Source organism: Myotis myotis, unplaced genomic scaffold, assembly GCF_014108235.1.
Source record: "Myotis myotis isolate mMyoMyo1 unplaced genomic scaffold, mMyoMyo1.p scaffold_m19_p_5, whole genome shotgun sequence".
Taxonomy (NCBI): Eukaryota; Metazoa; Chordata; class Mammalia; order Chiroptera; family Vespertilionidae; genus Myotis; species Myotis myotis.
In genome coordinates, this window is record NW_023416357.1 from 15,499,625 (window position 1) to 15,512,864 (window position 13,240).

Consider the following 13,240-nt stretch of genomic DNA (forward strand, 5'->3'; position numbering starts at 1 on the left):
AATCACTCCGCTACACAGAACAAAACTGTAAATAATTCCCTTGTCAGAGAAATGGTCTTGCTTTTTACTAAAGCCCAGCTTGTTTGTCAATTATAAAATCACTAAGTTTAGGTCCTGAGCAGTGCCAACCCACAGGCCCTGCGGACCTGTCGGGTTCTGTACCAATCGCAGGTGCATAGTAGGTATCCATGCTTCTGGAGAACCTGTCCTGAGGCCCCTGCTGGATCAGGTCTCAGGATGGTGCCCTGAGGGTCACTGGGTGGCGCCTCACTGGAGGGTGGTGGAGAGGTGACCGCCTTACCCTTCCCCCAGCATCCTGCCCACCACTGCCCCAGGCTCGCTGCCCCTCCTCCTCAGCCCACCTCTGAAGGCTGACTTTCCCCAGGGCTCAGTTGGGATTGGCTCTTGTTTCTCTCTCTTCTCTTCTCGGTTACTATCTCCCAGCCCTCACCTCCATTTCTGGTGTCCAGACCGGTCCCCCCAGCCTCCTCCTTGGCAGAACTGTCCCCCACGCCCCCCTCATCTTACAGGGTCTATGGTTCCTGATTCCTGTCTTCCCCTCATCGCCCCACCTTCACCCTTCATCAGTCTTGTGGGTGCAAACCTCCCGTGCATGTCAGATCTGCCCTTTGCTCCTAGCAGAGCCGTCATGCCATATCCTGTCAAAACCTCTGAACCAGTTTGCTAATTGGTGTTGTTCCTTCCACTCACTCCATCCCTTCCCACACAGCAGCCCCTGCCCTCCACAGCCTCACCCCCAGCCTCTCCCCGTGGGGGACCAGCCCCCTCTCCCTCACTCCAGCCTCTCCCATGGGGGACCAGCCCCCTCTCCCTCACTCCAGCCTCTCCCATGGGGGACCAGCCTCCTCTCCCTCACTCCAGCCTCTCCCATGGGGGACCAGCCCCCTCTCCCTCACTCCAGCCTCTCCCCTGGGGGACCAGCCCCCTCTCCCTCACTCCCGCCTCTCCCATGGGGGACCAGCCCCCTCTCCCTCACTCCAGCCTCTCCCATGGGGGACCAGCCCCCTCTCCCTCACTCCAGCCTCTCCCGTGGGGGACCAGCTCCCTCACCCCCAGCCTCTCCCCATGGAGGACCAGCTCCTTCACCCCCAGCCTCTCCCCGTGGGGGACCAGCCCCCTCACCCCCAGCCTCTCCCCATGAGGGACCAGCTCCCTCACTCCAGCCTCTCCCCATGAGGGACCAGCCCCCTCACCCCCAGCCTCTCCCCGTGGGGGACCAGCCCCCTCACTCCAGCCTCTCCCTGTGGGGACCAGCTCCCTCAGCGTGGGACCATTGCATGTACTCCTCCCCCCTCCCCCCATCCCTCCCGGGCCCATCCCTTTCAGCCTCAGGTCCCAGCGTTGATACCTCCTCTGCTGACTGCCTTCTGAGCAACGCCTCCCACTCCCGCCTTTGTCTTCTGTGTATCTTTCCTCTTCTCTCTCCCCTTCCGGTCGGTCTATAGCTGCAGGGCCCAAGCTTCTCATTCCCTGGTGCCTCCCTGCACCGACTCCATCGTAGGCACTCGGGACGATTAGCTGTGTGAATGGAGAAACCAAGGGCCTTTGAACAAATGGGCAGAAGTGGCTTTTTGCCTCCATTCAGAGTCCGGTTAACGTTGTTGCCGAGATGGGATTGGACCTTGGGCACACCAAAAGTACATCCCAGCCAGGGAGCTTCATGGGAAGGATCGGTCCTGGTTTTCTTATTTTTCTTCTAAAACGCTGGCAGTGTGCCCAGCAGAGGCAGGGTGTTTCTGTGCCCATACCAGCCCGGCAGTGGATGACTTGGGGAGTAGAAGGGCACATGTGAAAGCTTCGACTCTCATGCTTCTTTTCCACACACAGCTCGCTCTTTCAGATGTGTGTGTTTAAATAAGTCTGATTGCACTTCAGGCCTATGAAAACGGGAGGAAAACACTGGCTTCCATCTTAAGCCGGGAAAGAGCAGAGGAGTTGGTCTGTCGTTCTGTGGCAGCCTGAGCCTGGCTGGCCCCTGCTCTCCAGGCGTGGTCGCCGCTCCCGACTGGAGGGCGGGCAGCGTGGCGCTCAGGCACAACGCGGAGGCCTCCAAACCAGTGAAGTGGGTGCCCCTCTGGGCACTCCCCGGATCCAGCAGCAGGAAGAAAGGGTTAAGTTGTGCTTTGGAAAGCTGGGAGTTTGCATCTGTGCTCCTGCTCTTCTGGTCAGACTCCCCGTGGGGTTGTAAAGTTCCCTTGACATGAACGTCCCCACATTTAACAGCGTGAGGGTCTCAGCCCACCCCTCACCCACACGTCCGCAGCGCGCGTGGTTTCTTTTCTGACGCTTTTATTGTGACTTTAGGTTCCTGGTTATAAGAAACTGTTGACCTTTTCATTGTGACACAATTACAACTTTCTAGCATGTCAGTCACCCCCCGCCACCTCCCAGTTTTAGAATTACCCTTATTTCAGGAATTGGTCTGTTTTTGAGGGGCTGCTCCCTGATGTGGGCTGGCCAAGGCCTGAGACTTCACATTTAGATGAGATACTGAGGAACTGGGACTGCTCAGCCGTGAACATTTCCCATTCCCTCTCTGTCCAGGCTCTAGAATGGATCCATGACAACGGGGAGTTCTACCTGTCCACGCACACCTCCACGGGCTCGAGCATCCAGCACACCCAGGAGCTGCTGAAGGAGCACGAGGAGTTCCAGATAACCGCCAAGGTGCGTGCAGACCTGCTGTGCGCGCCTGTCAGCGGCCTGCACGTCTGCCGGGGTTTTTCCAGAATCACCTCGAGCAGGGTACTCTGGGTAAATGAGGGATTCTCAAATAGATCATTTCAGAAACATACGATGAAGCGAGAAGAGGGTGACCCACATGGATCGTTGGACATGAGTTTGTGATACTTCCTATCGCCGTTCACACGGGCCCCTCAGTTTCCCCTCATTATCTGTGGCTGCTGGTCCTCTGATTTCTGCAAGTACTTCCTGTCCCCTTCCTTTCCATTTCTCTTCTGAGTTCTTTCCTCGGGCGTTCTGAGTAGTTGCTCTTTTGTGAAGCACTGTTTGGTGTGCCAGCTGGACTTGGTTGTGTGCTGTGGGTGTTTTCCTTCCGCCTGAGCTGGTGAAAATTGTTACAGTAGCATTGTGTGCTCAGCCTGTGTTCCAGTAGGTTGTCCGCAGGTTTTATAAAACTGAGGGGGTGGGGGGTGCATTTTCAGTTTTCTCCCAAAAATCAAAATACAACTAAATACACCTTTATGGCCGCTGCAGTATAGGTGAGTACAGGTTAATTTTTAAGCAAATATATAAGAGTCTACACATTGGCCTGCAGAGGCCTCAGAACGCTCTGAGATTCTCAGAGTTTCCTTCTTAACTGGTGGTGTTTTTCCTTCTGTTTTTCAGAGTTTTTGAATATACCTTTATTATAATACCTTCAGAAGTGCTGATATATTTTGATGATACATTTTGACTTTTTAGAAAAAAAACAAAAAATTCAAGAGCAGAAAATAGATGATCAACCTAAATAATATTTTTGGTTAAAAAGATGTATCCCTGTAAAGTAAAAAGATTGATTTCGTTGTGTGTGTGACCCTTCACTTGGCTTTGAAGACATATCAGAGAGGTATTTTTTAATCATTTGGGGTGAAGGCAGCTACTTTGTATTATGTTTATTTGTACTTTTTTGCGTTTTCTGTAACAATTTCGACTCCTCCTCCTATTCTTCCCAGTCTTCTGCTCCCAGCCCACCCTCCCTTCCTGGGCCCGAGCTCTAAGTTATGTCCTTTCACGCAGCATCGGGGTGCTGGGAGCCCTGGTCTCTGTTCTGGAGAAGCATCTAGTCTAGTGGAGCCACAGAACCGACCACGGCAGGGCTGGTGAAGAGGCCGGGTGCTCTGTGGGCACCGTGAGCATTGGGGAGGGCAGGCTCAGGCAAGGATAGCCTCACCATGACAGCCAGGCCTTGGGCACCAAGAGGAGAGCCGGCCGGGCCTGCCTCTGCAGGTAAGGACCGAGTCTTCCTTCCTCCAGGTACAGCGCACCTCCAGCTGTGAAATCCTCATTTGCATTAGGAGTTGGATAGAAAATTAGTTATTTATGCGCGCTACACGACCTTTATTTGTTTCTCTGAATATCCTTTGGTTATGAATAAAGGTCTGTAGGAAATACTTAAGATAGCACCGAGCGGTAGATGTGAGTTTGTTGCTTTTCTCTGGCTGAGCGTTTCAGCAGCGCTTCACTCTGCAGGCCGTTCGCACACCCCCAGGGGCGCCGTGCACAGGACAGCATGAGTGTCCCTTCGGGAGCTGAGGAGCCTGGCAGCTTAGTTCCACCAATGGAGTGTAAGAGGATTTTTCCATTGTTCCTAACTTTCCTTTTCCTCAATTTTGGAGTATGATCATTAGAAGAATGAGCAGTAACAATAACAGGCATTTTTTTTTTTTGCCCCTGTATTTTTTTTCAAGCATCTAAAACCATAAGTGACATCTGACCTTTCTGTTTTGCAAATATGCAGAAGCTGTTTCTTTCATTGGATGTATTGATGAGAGGAACTGGTCTGTTTTGAAAAACCATCTGTCACTTTTTTTTTCTTAGCAGCCTTTTCCCTTCAGTTTCTGCTTTCCTTTCATTTCATCAGAAAGTGCCTGCTTTGGTGCTTGGAGGTGTCCTTTAGCTTCTCCTGTTGACACTAGGCTACGTTCTTGTACCTTCTGTCACCCTGTCGCATGTCTTCCAAGAAATCGTTTTTCTTCTGTTATGTAGAGAATCCTTCCTGTGACAGGCAGCCTTCCAGCCCAGTTGTTACAGTGATTAGCACTGTAAGGCTGGGTGTCAATGGACACAAAGCCTCCGTTCATTTCACTGAGACGCAACTCTGATCATTTGCAATGTAACTCCGCATTTAAAACACATTCTTAGAGTCAGGATCAGCCTATCGGTGTTGCGTGCTGGCTGTGGGTCTGTTCTGTGATGTGTGTAGACATGTACATAAATCTTCCTGAAATTTCTTGCTGTGTTTTGTTTTAATGCATTGTCTGTTTTATCTCCACTTCTCTGTCCCCGGCTCTTAGAACTCGACATAGTTTTCTTAACCCCTCCATGGTTCGTGCCTAAATGGTGGGACAGCACCACTCTTCTGTGCTTTTCAGCAGGTTAACATCTTGGCCCTTGGCAGTGAAATCTGACCGAGGCAACCTAGTTTTTGGAAATCCTGCATTAGCCATATTAATCCTCTCTGATATTAAATTTATTAGTGCTCCTAATTTAATTCCTTTTGGAATTTACGCTTCCATATCAGAAACTTGAACTTATTTCCTTGGTTTATAACTAGGCTTGTCTCACATCTTCAGAAAGGTCTCCTGCTGGCGACAAGCCAGAGGCTGCTTTAGCAGACCCTCTCCTTTCAGTCCACTCTGCTGGAGTCCATTCTCACAGGATGAAAGCCTTAGAAACTTGCTGACTTTTTCAATAAACAGCTTATGAATTCACAATATTGATTTTTTTTTCACAGAGGTAATTAATGTTCCTTGAATTTTCTTTTTCTTTCTTTCTTTTTTTTTTGTTTTGTTTTGTTAATCCTCATGGGAGGATATTTTTTCAATTGATTTTTTTTTTTTTTTTTTTTTGGTGGGGTGAGAAAAAGGGAGGAGGGAGGGGCAGAGAGAGAGAGAGAGAGAGAGAGAGAGAGAGAGAGAGAGAGAAACATTGATGTGAGAGAGACATATCGATTGGTTGCCTCCCATATGTGCCCCGATCTACGCTGGGATGGAACTTGCAACCCAGGTATATGCCCTTGACTGGAAATTGAACCTGAGACCCTTTAGTCCACAGGCTGATGCACTAACCACTAAGAAACACTGGCCAGGGCTTATTTTCATATATTTTTGAAGTATATCTATTCATGCTCTTAAGAGTAGCTACCATGCCCATTAAAGTTATAGGCATATACACACTTGCATAAGGAACCTACTATTTTTCTTAGTAAATATTGTGTGACTGTCCACTATGTGCCAGACACAGGGAGGTGCAGGAGATATTAGCAAGCAGAACAAGCACCCTGGCCCATGGCGGTTACCTTCTAACAGAAGAGAGACAGACAGCAGTGTCATCAGTACATTGCATCCTGCGAGAAGGTGCTGCAGGCCGTCAGAAGCTGCAGCGCAGCGGGGGGGGGGGGGGGGGGGGATGGGGGGGGGGCTGGGCAGGGCGGGATGTGGAGAAGGTGGTCTTTGGTGGAGCAAGGACTTGCAGGAGCCACGAGGATATCTAGGACAGTGGTCGGCAAACTCATTAGTCAACAGAGCCAAATATCAACAGTACAACGATTGAAATTTCTTTTGCGAGCCAGATTTTTTAAACTTAAACTATATAGGTAGGTACATTGTTATTAACTTAATTAGGGTATTCCTAAGGCTTAGGAAGAGCCACACTCAAGGGGCCAAAGAGCCGCATGTGGCTCGCGAGCCCCAGTTTGCCGACCACAGAGGAGGCTAGCACTGCAGGCAGCAGCGCACCTGTGCAGAGAACCAAAGGCAAGAGCCCGCCTGGGGTGGGGTGCTGAGTGCTCACCTGCCCCAGGTTGCGGGTTCATGTGCAGTCTGAGCATCTTTAGCACCGACTGGGCAGTTGCCTGGTGGCTTCTGGCTCAGAACTTGTATTGGACAGACCAGGATAATCTATCTGGGTTCTGAACTCTGACCTTTCTTTCGGGGATTTAAAAAATCAATTTCCTAAACATTAGTCATAAAGGTTTTCTAGTTAAAGCTTCTCACAGCTGTAGAGTCACTGTATGCGTTGGCATTGCCCGTGGGAACATTGAAGGAAGCCCCTTGTGAGAATAAGTGAAATGGATGTGACTAAAGATCGGTTGGAAAGTTGGGGTTGAGTGAAGTTACTGCTATTATATAGAACCAATGTAGGATGGTTATCCTTAACTTTACATGAAGTCAGAAACGTAATGGTTAACCTAATGAAAGATCTTTCCTAGGCCCATATACAAGGAAATGACTTTTTTAAAGGGAGTTCTAAAACAGGGAACAAAGTCTGAAATCCCCCTGTAGAGAAGGCCAGTCCCTGACGTGGCTTTTCCTCCCTGTGTCCCGGAAGTGAAACCAACATGAACGTGTGAGGCACGTGTCTCCTCCGCAGGGATCTTGCGAGCATCTGCCATGCGAGCTCCTGGCCCCAGATGCACAGGCAGCCCGTCTCGGGGGGCTGCCGCCCTCAGGGAGCTTTTGCTCTGACGGGTGCAGAGTAAACATGTGTGAAGCAGGGAAGGTCTTCGTGCCCAACACACACGCATTCAAGGACAGTCAGAATCCAGGGGGCGTCCCAAGGGAACGCGTGCTTACGCATTTACAGATTTCTGCTGAGCATCCAGCAGATGAAGACGTTGACAGAAAGTCTAGATTGTTTTTATCCACGGGTTTCATAACGCCATTCATTGCCAAAGAGCTGAGGATAGGTAGCTCGTCTAGGTCCAGGGAGACAAATTGGATGGACGTGGGGCGTTCGTCTGAGCTTCTGTCACCAGCACATTGGTTCCTGTTCAGAGCTGAGCGGTAGGCAGGTTGCCCCAGCTGCTGGTTTCTGCAGTTGGGTCATTTGCCTCCCCTTACTTTCCTGTTGTGTGTGTTTCTTGCAGCAAACCAAAGAGAGGGTGAAGCTGTTGATCCAGCTGGCTGACGGCTTTTGTGAAAAGGGCCATGCCCATGCGGCAGAGATAAAGAAATGTGTCACTGCCGTGGATAAGCGGTACAGAGACTTCTCTCTGCGGATGGAGAAGTACAGGACCTCTTTGGAGAAAGCCCTGGGGATTTCTTCAGATTCCAACAAATCGGTAAATGGCTCTGTGCAAACGGAACCAATCAGGGTGCTCTGCGTGTCCTGCGTGCGCTTCAGGCCGCCGAACTCATCGCTGTCTTATTCCACAGAGTAAGAGTCTTCAGCTGGACATCATCCCGGCCAGCATCCCGGGGTCGGAGGTGAAGCTGCGCGACGCCGCGCACGAGCTTAACGAGGAGAAACGGAAGTCTGCCCGCAGGAAAGAGTAAGCCGGACTTCAGAACCTGCCAGGTCCCTTGAAAAAGGGAAGAGAATGTCGCTGGGACAAACAGGCATCTGTGGGTGCTTTCAGGTTAAATGGCGTTGTGACATCTGCTTGGTCGGAATATGCTTAGTTTTTGCAGCTCAGACTCCACGGCGTGCACTGCCCCCTCATCACCTGCCTCAGCAGCAGTCGCTCGTTACCTGTCCCTGCACTCCCGTCTCCTAGGGGCTGGCACATGGAGTTAGTGTCATTTGTCCTCAGTGGACCAGGATGGGAATACTAAGGAGAAGAAGTGACCGACAAGGGGGGGTGTTTAAACGTTAGTGAACGGTACTGGATGCTAATAAGACAAAAGATTGCTCTGAGTCCGTGATTCTCAGTTGGGCAGGTTGTGCTCTGGGGACATTGGCAGCGTGTGGAGGTGTTTTTGGTTGTGGCATCTGGTGGGTGGAGACGGAGGCTGCTGAACATCTACAAGGCACGGCACCCGGCAAAGCATTATCCGCCCCGAGTGTCGAGTGCTGAGCTGAGAAACCCCGATCTCTGGGAAGCTCGACAGAATTTGTCCCAAATTGTTTCTTCCTTCGACTTGGTGGCTAGATACTCTCATTCTATCTATTCTTGATTGAATTCTCCAAAATACATGACTGACTAATGATTTCTGAACCACTTTATTATTCCATAAGCCATAGAAGTGGGTAGTGTGTCCTGGCTGTGCACTAACTGTTTGCTGTCTTCCTGTGTTTCAGGTTCATAATGGCTGAGCTAATTCAAACTGAAAAGGCTTATGTCAGGGACCTCCGGGAGTGTATGGATGTAAGTAAGTTTTTTTTGCTTGTTTATTTAGATTGTGTATAATCTTGCATTTATTCTTACCTATTAGTAATTCTTAAAATAATCACACTTTTTAGAGCCTCTGCCTGCGGACTGAAGGGTCTCAGATTCGATTCCGGTCAAGGGCTCTGAGATTTAAAGTGTCGTAGGCAGCCAGTTTCACGTTGCACCTCTGTGACGTTCTGGCTCGATTTCTGCTCATTACGGGCTGATGCAGCATTAACCCTCTCGCTCCGTGTGTCACATGGCGGCCGGGCCGCTGGGCCCTTTGTATAGAATTCACAGCAGCTGCAGAGAGATGCACCTACTGATGATGATTGGCAACTAATACTCAGTAGTTCTATGAATATTTGCTGCACCTTGTGGAGTAGCTTAATTCCAAAATTCAAACCTCGGAATAAGTTTGGAGTCAAAAAGTATGGGAAGTGTTCTCAAGTACTATAGCAACTGAGGGGTTGTGTGTGTGTGTGTTGTTGTTGTTTTTCCAGTTGTTCGTGCTTTCCTAAAAGATTCTATTCTTAAGACATATTCTCGGGTATACATGAACTTGGGTCCAGTCCTACGGAGGTCAGAAATACCGGTGTCTGGAAAGTGTGGTGTCAGTTTTGTCTAACCCCGTTCCCTCCCGCCAGACCTACCTGTGGGAAATGACCAGCGGAGTGGAGGAGATCCCGCCTGGCATCGTGAGCAAGGAGCTCATCATCTTCGGGAACATGCAGGAGATCTACGAGTTCCACAACAAGTGAGCGGGCTGTCGGGGGAGCCACAGCCGGTTGCCCTGGAGAGCCGGGGGCAGCGCCGACCGTCCCTGACGGACAATCAAGGTTTCCCACGGCAGCAAGTACAGGTTTCAGCGAAATTTGAATGAAACCTGCCAGGCTTTCTTCAGCAGGACTGACATTCTAAACACAATTTTAATACAGGCTCAACTTTATATTTGTTGTGCTCACTTTTGGTAGAAATGAAGTGCGGAAAACTGTTTTCATGAGACCCTAACTCCTCTTGAGCTGTGTCATTGGCTGCTGCATAAGTTACTTCTTAGGGTTAAAAGAAAGAAGAGGTTTCCGATTACAAGCAATGTTCAATCTTTTTATTTATTTATTTTTTTTTTAACCCTCACCCGAGGCTGTTTTTCCATTGGTTTTCAGAGAGACTGGAAGGGAGGGGGAGAGACAGAGAGAGAGAGGGACATTGATTAGTAGAGGTAGAGGCACGTGCCCTTGACCAGAATCGAATCTGAGACCCTTCAGTCCGCAGGTGGAGGCTCTAACCACTGAGAAAAACTGGCTAGGGCAATGTTCGGTCTTTTTGGATAAGAAGGAAGTGGGAATGGAGGACGGAACAGATGTACAGTCTGTCCAGAATGAGATGCACTTTCCACTGGTCAGAGGAGGACACAGGTTCATTTCTAAGAAATTTTTTAAAAGTAGTTTAACCTCACCCAGCCGGTGTGGTTCATGGTTGAGCATCGACCTATGAACCAGGAGGTCACGGTTCGATTCCCAGTTGGGGCACATGCCCAGGTGGCAGGCTCGCCAGTATGGGACATGCAGGAGGCAGCTGGTCAGTGATTCTCATCATTGATGTTTCTCTCTCCCTTTCCCTTCCTCTCTGAAATTCATAAAAATGTATTTATAAAAAAAGTAGAGAAACATCAGTTGGCTGCCTCCTGTACGGCCCTTACTAGGAATGGAGCCCACAACCCGGGCATGTGCCCTGACCAGGAATCGAACCGGCGACCTCCTGGTGAATGGGTCGATGAACAACCATTGAGCCACATGGGCCAGGGTTCTTCTAATTGAATATTTCCATCCCTACATTATGCCTCTAACTACTAAACAGCACTTTCCCGAAAGTGAGCCGCTAGGTTAGAGTTTCTATTAGAACGTGTTTAAAGGCTAAACCAGTGAGCTGAATGTCACAGTGACTGATCCGAGTTCAGAGCTGCACGTTCTGCTAAACCTCAGAATCTAGAGGGCACAGATTTTTCACTTCATTTGATTAAAATGATGAAACTCGGGCATTGCCTGAGGTCACGGTATGCTTGGTCTAATTTCTGGCATATTTCACTACTGAAATGTTTTAAAACATCATCATAGTACGATAACGTTTTCATTCTCTGCAGCATATTCCTGAAGGAGCTGGAAAAATACGAGCAGTTGCCGGAGGACGTGGGGCATTGCTTTGTTACTTGGGTAATGAAACCTCAGCTTCTTGTTCACAGTTACTAGGTGGCTTTGAGGGAGTTAGGAGGAACATTGTCCATTTCTTTTCTGTCACCGTATTCTACTAGAATCTGCAGACAGAGAAATGGACTTTGTCTCAGAGAATTACATTCTCCAGCTAGTTACTGATGCAGAATGAGCTTATTATTAGCAGTAGCAGTGATTTTTAAAAGAGACCGTTTAGTGTGCCAGACCTCTGCGTGGCCCCGGGGATTCCCAGCTAAACATGAGTGCCCAGCCCTGCCAGGGTGGGGGTGGGGGGGTCCTCCCGTCCAGAGGGGGCAGACATGTGACCTGTGATCGTGCCATCTAAGCGCACTGGCCATTGTGGGGGAAGAGAGCACGTGCCCAACCCCAGCGTGCTGGGTCAGGGGAGGCTGCTGGAGGTGTGTTTCTCAGTTTAGTAGATTTATTTATAACATAGGGCTTCTTTAATTTGGGCCTTAAATAGCCTTTGTCCACACCGCTTCTTTGCTTCTTTTCTATATAAAAGTTGATCATATTTTGACTTACTGCCATTCGAAAGTGATGTTCTCATGCTTTTTTGTTTATAGGCAGACAAGTTTCAGATGTACGTCACTTACTGCAAAAATAAGCCTGATTCCACCCAGCTGATATTAGAGCACGCAGGGTCCTACTTTGATGTAAGTCATGGGTTACTGGGGAAACTGAGGTTTCCTAAGTTATTTCATAACTTTCACCTGATGGATGGGGCAATATTTGCATTTTTATCTATCACGTGTATGGTGGGATAGACTTATATTTTCTTCTGTTTTAAAATGCTTCTTCTCAAGCTAAAAATCTGTACAAAATTCAGGCTTTAATATGCGTGTGTGTGTGTGTGTATGTCATTACTATCTTTATATAATCATAAATGTTTACATGTACAGAAGATGTCAACTATTAAATTAATCTTTTTCCCATTTTTATTTCATGTTGTTATTTTCCAAAAGTGGCCTACCAGTAAAATTTTACAAATAGCACTGTAACCACTAGGCCCATTAGGAGTTTTATTAATTATATTCTCATCAGTGTAAACATAGATGTAGCTCATCCTTTTTAAAAAATATATTGCAAGGTGACCATTTAGTACAAAAAGGAAAGCAGTCTCATGCTATAACATGCAAAATGCTTTTTGGGTTTGTAGGATATAGTCACATGTGTGCTATATAAATTCTGATCGAAAGAAGGGGTGCTTTTGAAGGCATGTATGCTTGTGCGTGGCCAGGTGTGACCATCTGCCCTTCTCTGCAAGTCTGGGGACTGAATACATTCCGCTTCTCTCTTTGAGAGAAGCCCTGCCTGCAGATGACCCTGTGTCCGTGCCATTCTCCTGGCCAGCAATTGCACCTCCCTGCCTTTGTAAATAAGCCTGCTCCCAGCCCAGATGCTTTTCTTCTCAGTCTTTCATAGACCCTATCAGTGGTCGGCAAACTGCGGCTCAGCAAACTGCGGCTCACGAGCCACATGCGGCTCTCTGGCCCCTTGAGTGTGGCTCTTCCACAAGATACCACGTGCAGGCGCGCACGTACAGTGCTATCGAAACTTTGTGGCCCATGCGCAGAAGTCGGTATTTTGTGGAAGAGCCACACTCTAAGGGCCAAAGAGCCGCATGTGGCTTGCGAGCCCCAGTTTGCCGACCACGGACCTAGAGCAGTGGTCGGCAAACTGCAGCTCGCGAGCCACATGCGGCTCTTTGGCCCCTTGAGTGTGGCTCTTCCTAAGCCAGTGATGGTGAACCTATGACATGCGTGTCAGAGGTGACACGCGAACTCATTTTTTTGGTTGATTTTTCTTTGTTAAATGGCATTTAAATATATAAAATAAATATCAAAAATATAAATCTTTGTTTTACTATGGTTGCAAATATCAAAAAATTTCTATATGTGACACGGCACCAGAGTTAAGTTAGGGTTTTTTAAAATGCTGACACACCGAGCTCAAAAGGTTCGCCATCACTGTCCTAAGCCTTAGGAGCACCCTAATTAAGTCAATAACAATGTACCTACCTATATAGTTTAAGTTTAAAAAATTTGGCTCAGAAGAAATTTCAGTCGTTGTACTGTTGATATTTGGCTCTGTTGACTAATGAGTTTGGCCGACCACAGTCCTAGGTCATTGCCGCTAGGAGAAAGCCCACACCGAGCGGCCACATGCGGAGTTAGAA

The 13,240-nt window shown here is 48.6% G+C and overlaps 1 protein-coding gene across 9 annotated transcripts in view; it reads left to right on the top strand.

Moving 5' to 3' along the window:
• The window catches only part of TRIO (trio Rho guanine nucleotide exchange factor), a 307,705-nt gene that overhangs the window by 196,683 nt on the left and 97,782 nt on the right, over positions 1 to 13,240 (top strand). For all 9 annotated transcript variants that reach the window (XM_036309518.1, XM_036309520.1, XM_036309519.1 and 6 more), the window contains 7 exons: positions 2,566 to 2,688; positions 7,610 to 7,804; positions 7,899 to 8,014; positions 8,764 to 8,830; positions 9,481 to 9,590; positions 10,974 to 11,043; positions 11,628 to 11,717. In XM_036309518.1, the coding sequence (XP_036165411.1) occupies positions 2,566 to 2,688; positions 7,610 to 7,804; positions 7,899 to 8,014; positions 8,764 to 8,830; positions 9,481 to 9,590; positions 10,974 to 11,043; positions 11,628 to 11,717 (771 nt within the window). The remainder of the gene's footprint in view (positions 1 to 2,565; positions 2,689 to 7,609; positions 7,805 to 7,898; positions 8,015 to 8,763; positions 8,831 to 9,480; positions 9,591 to 10,973; positions 11,044 to 11,627; positions 11,718 to 13,240) is intronic.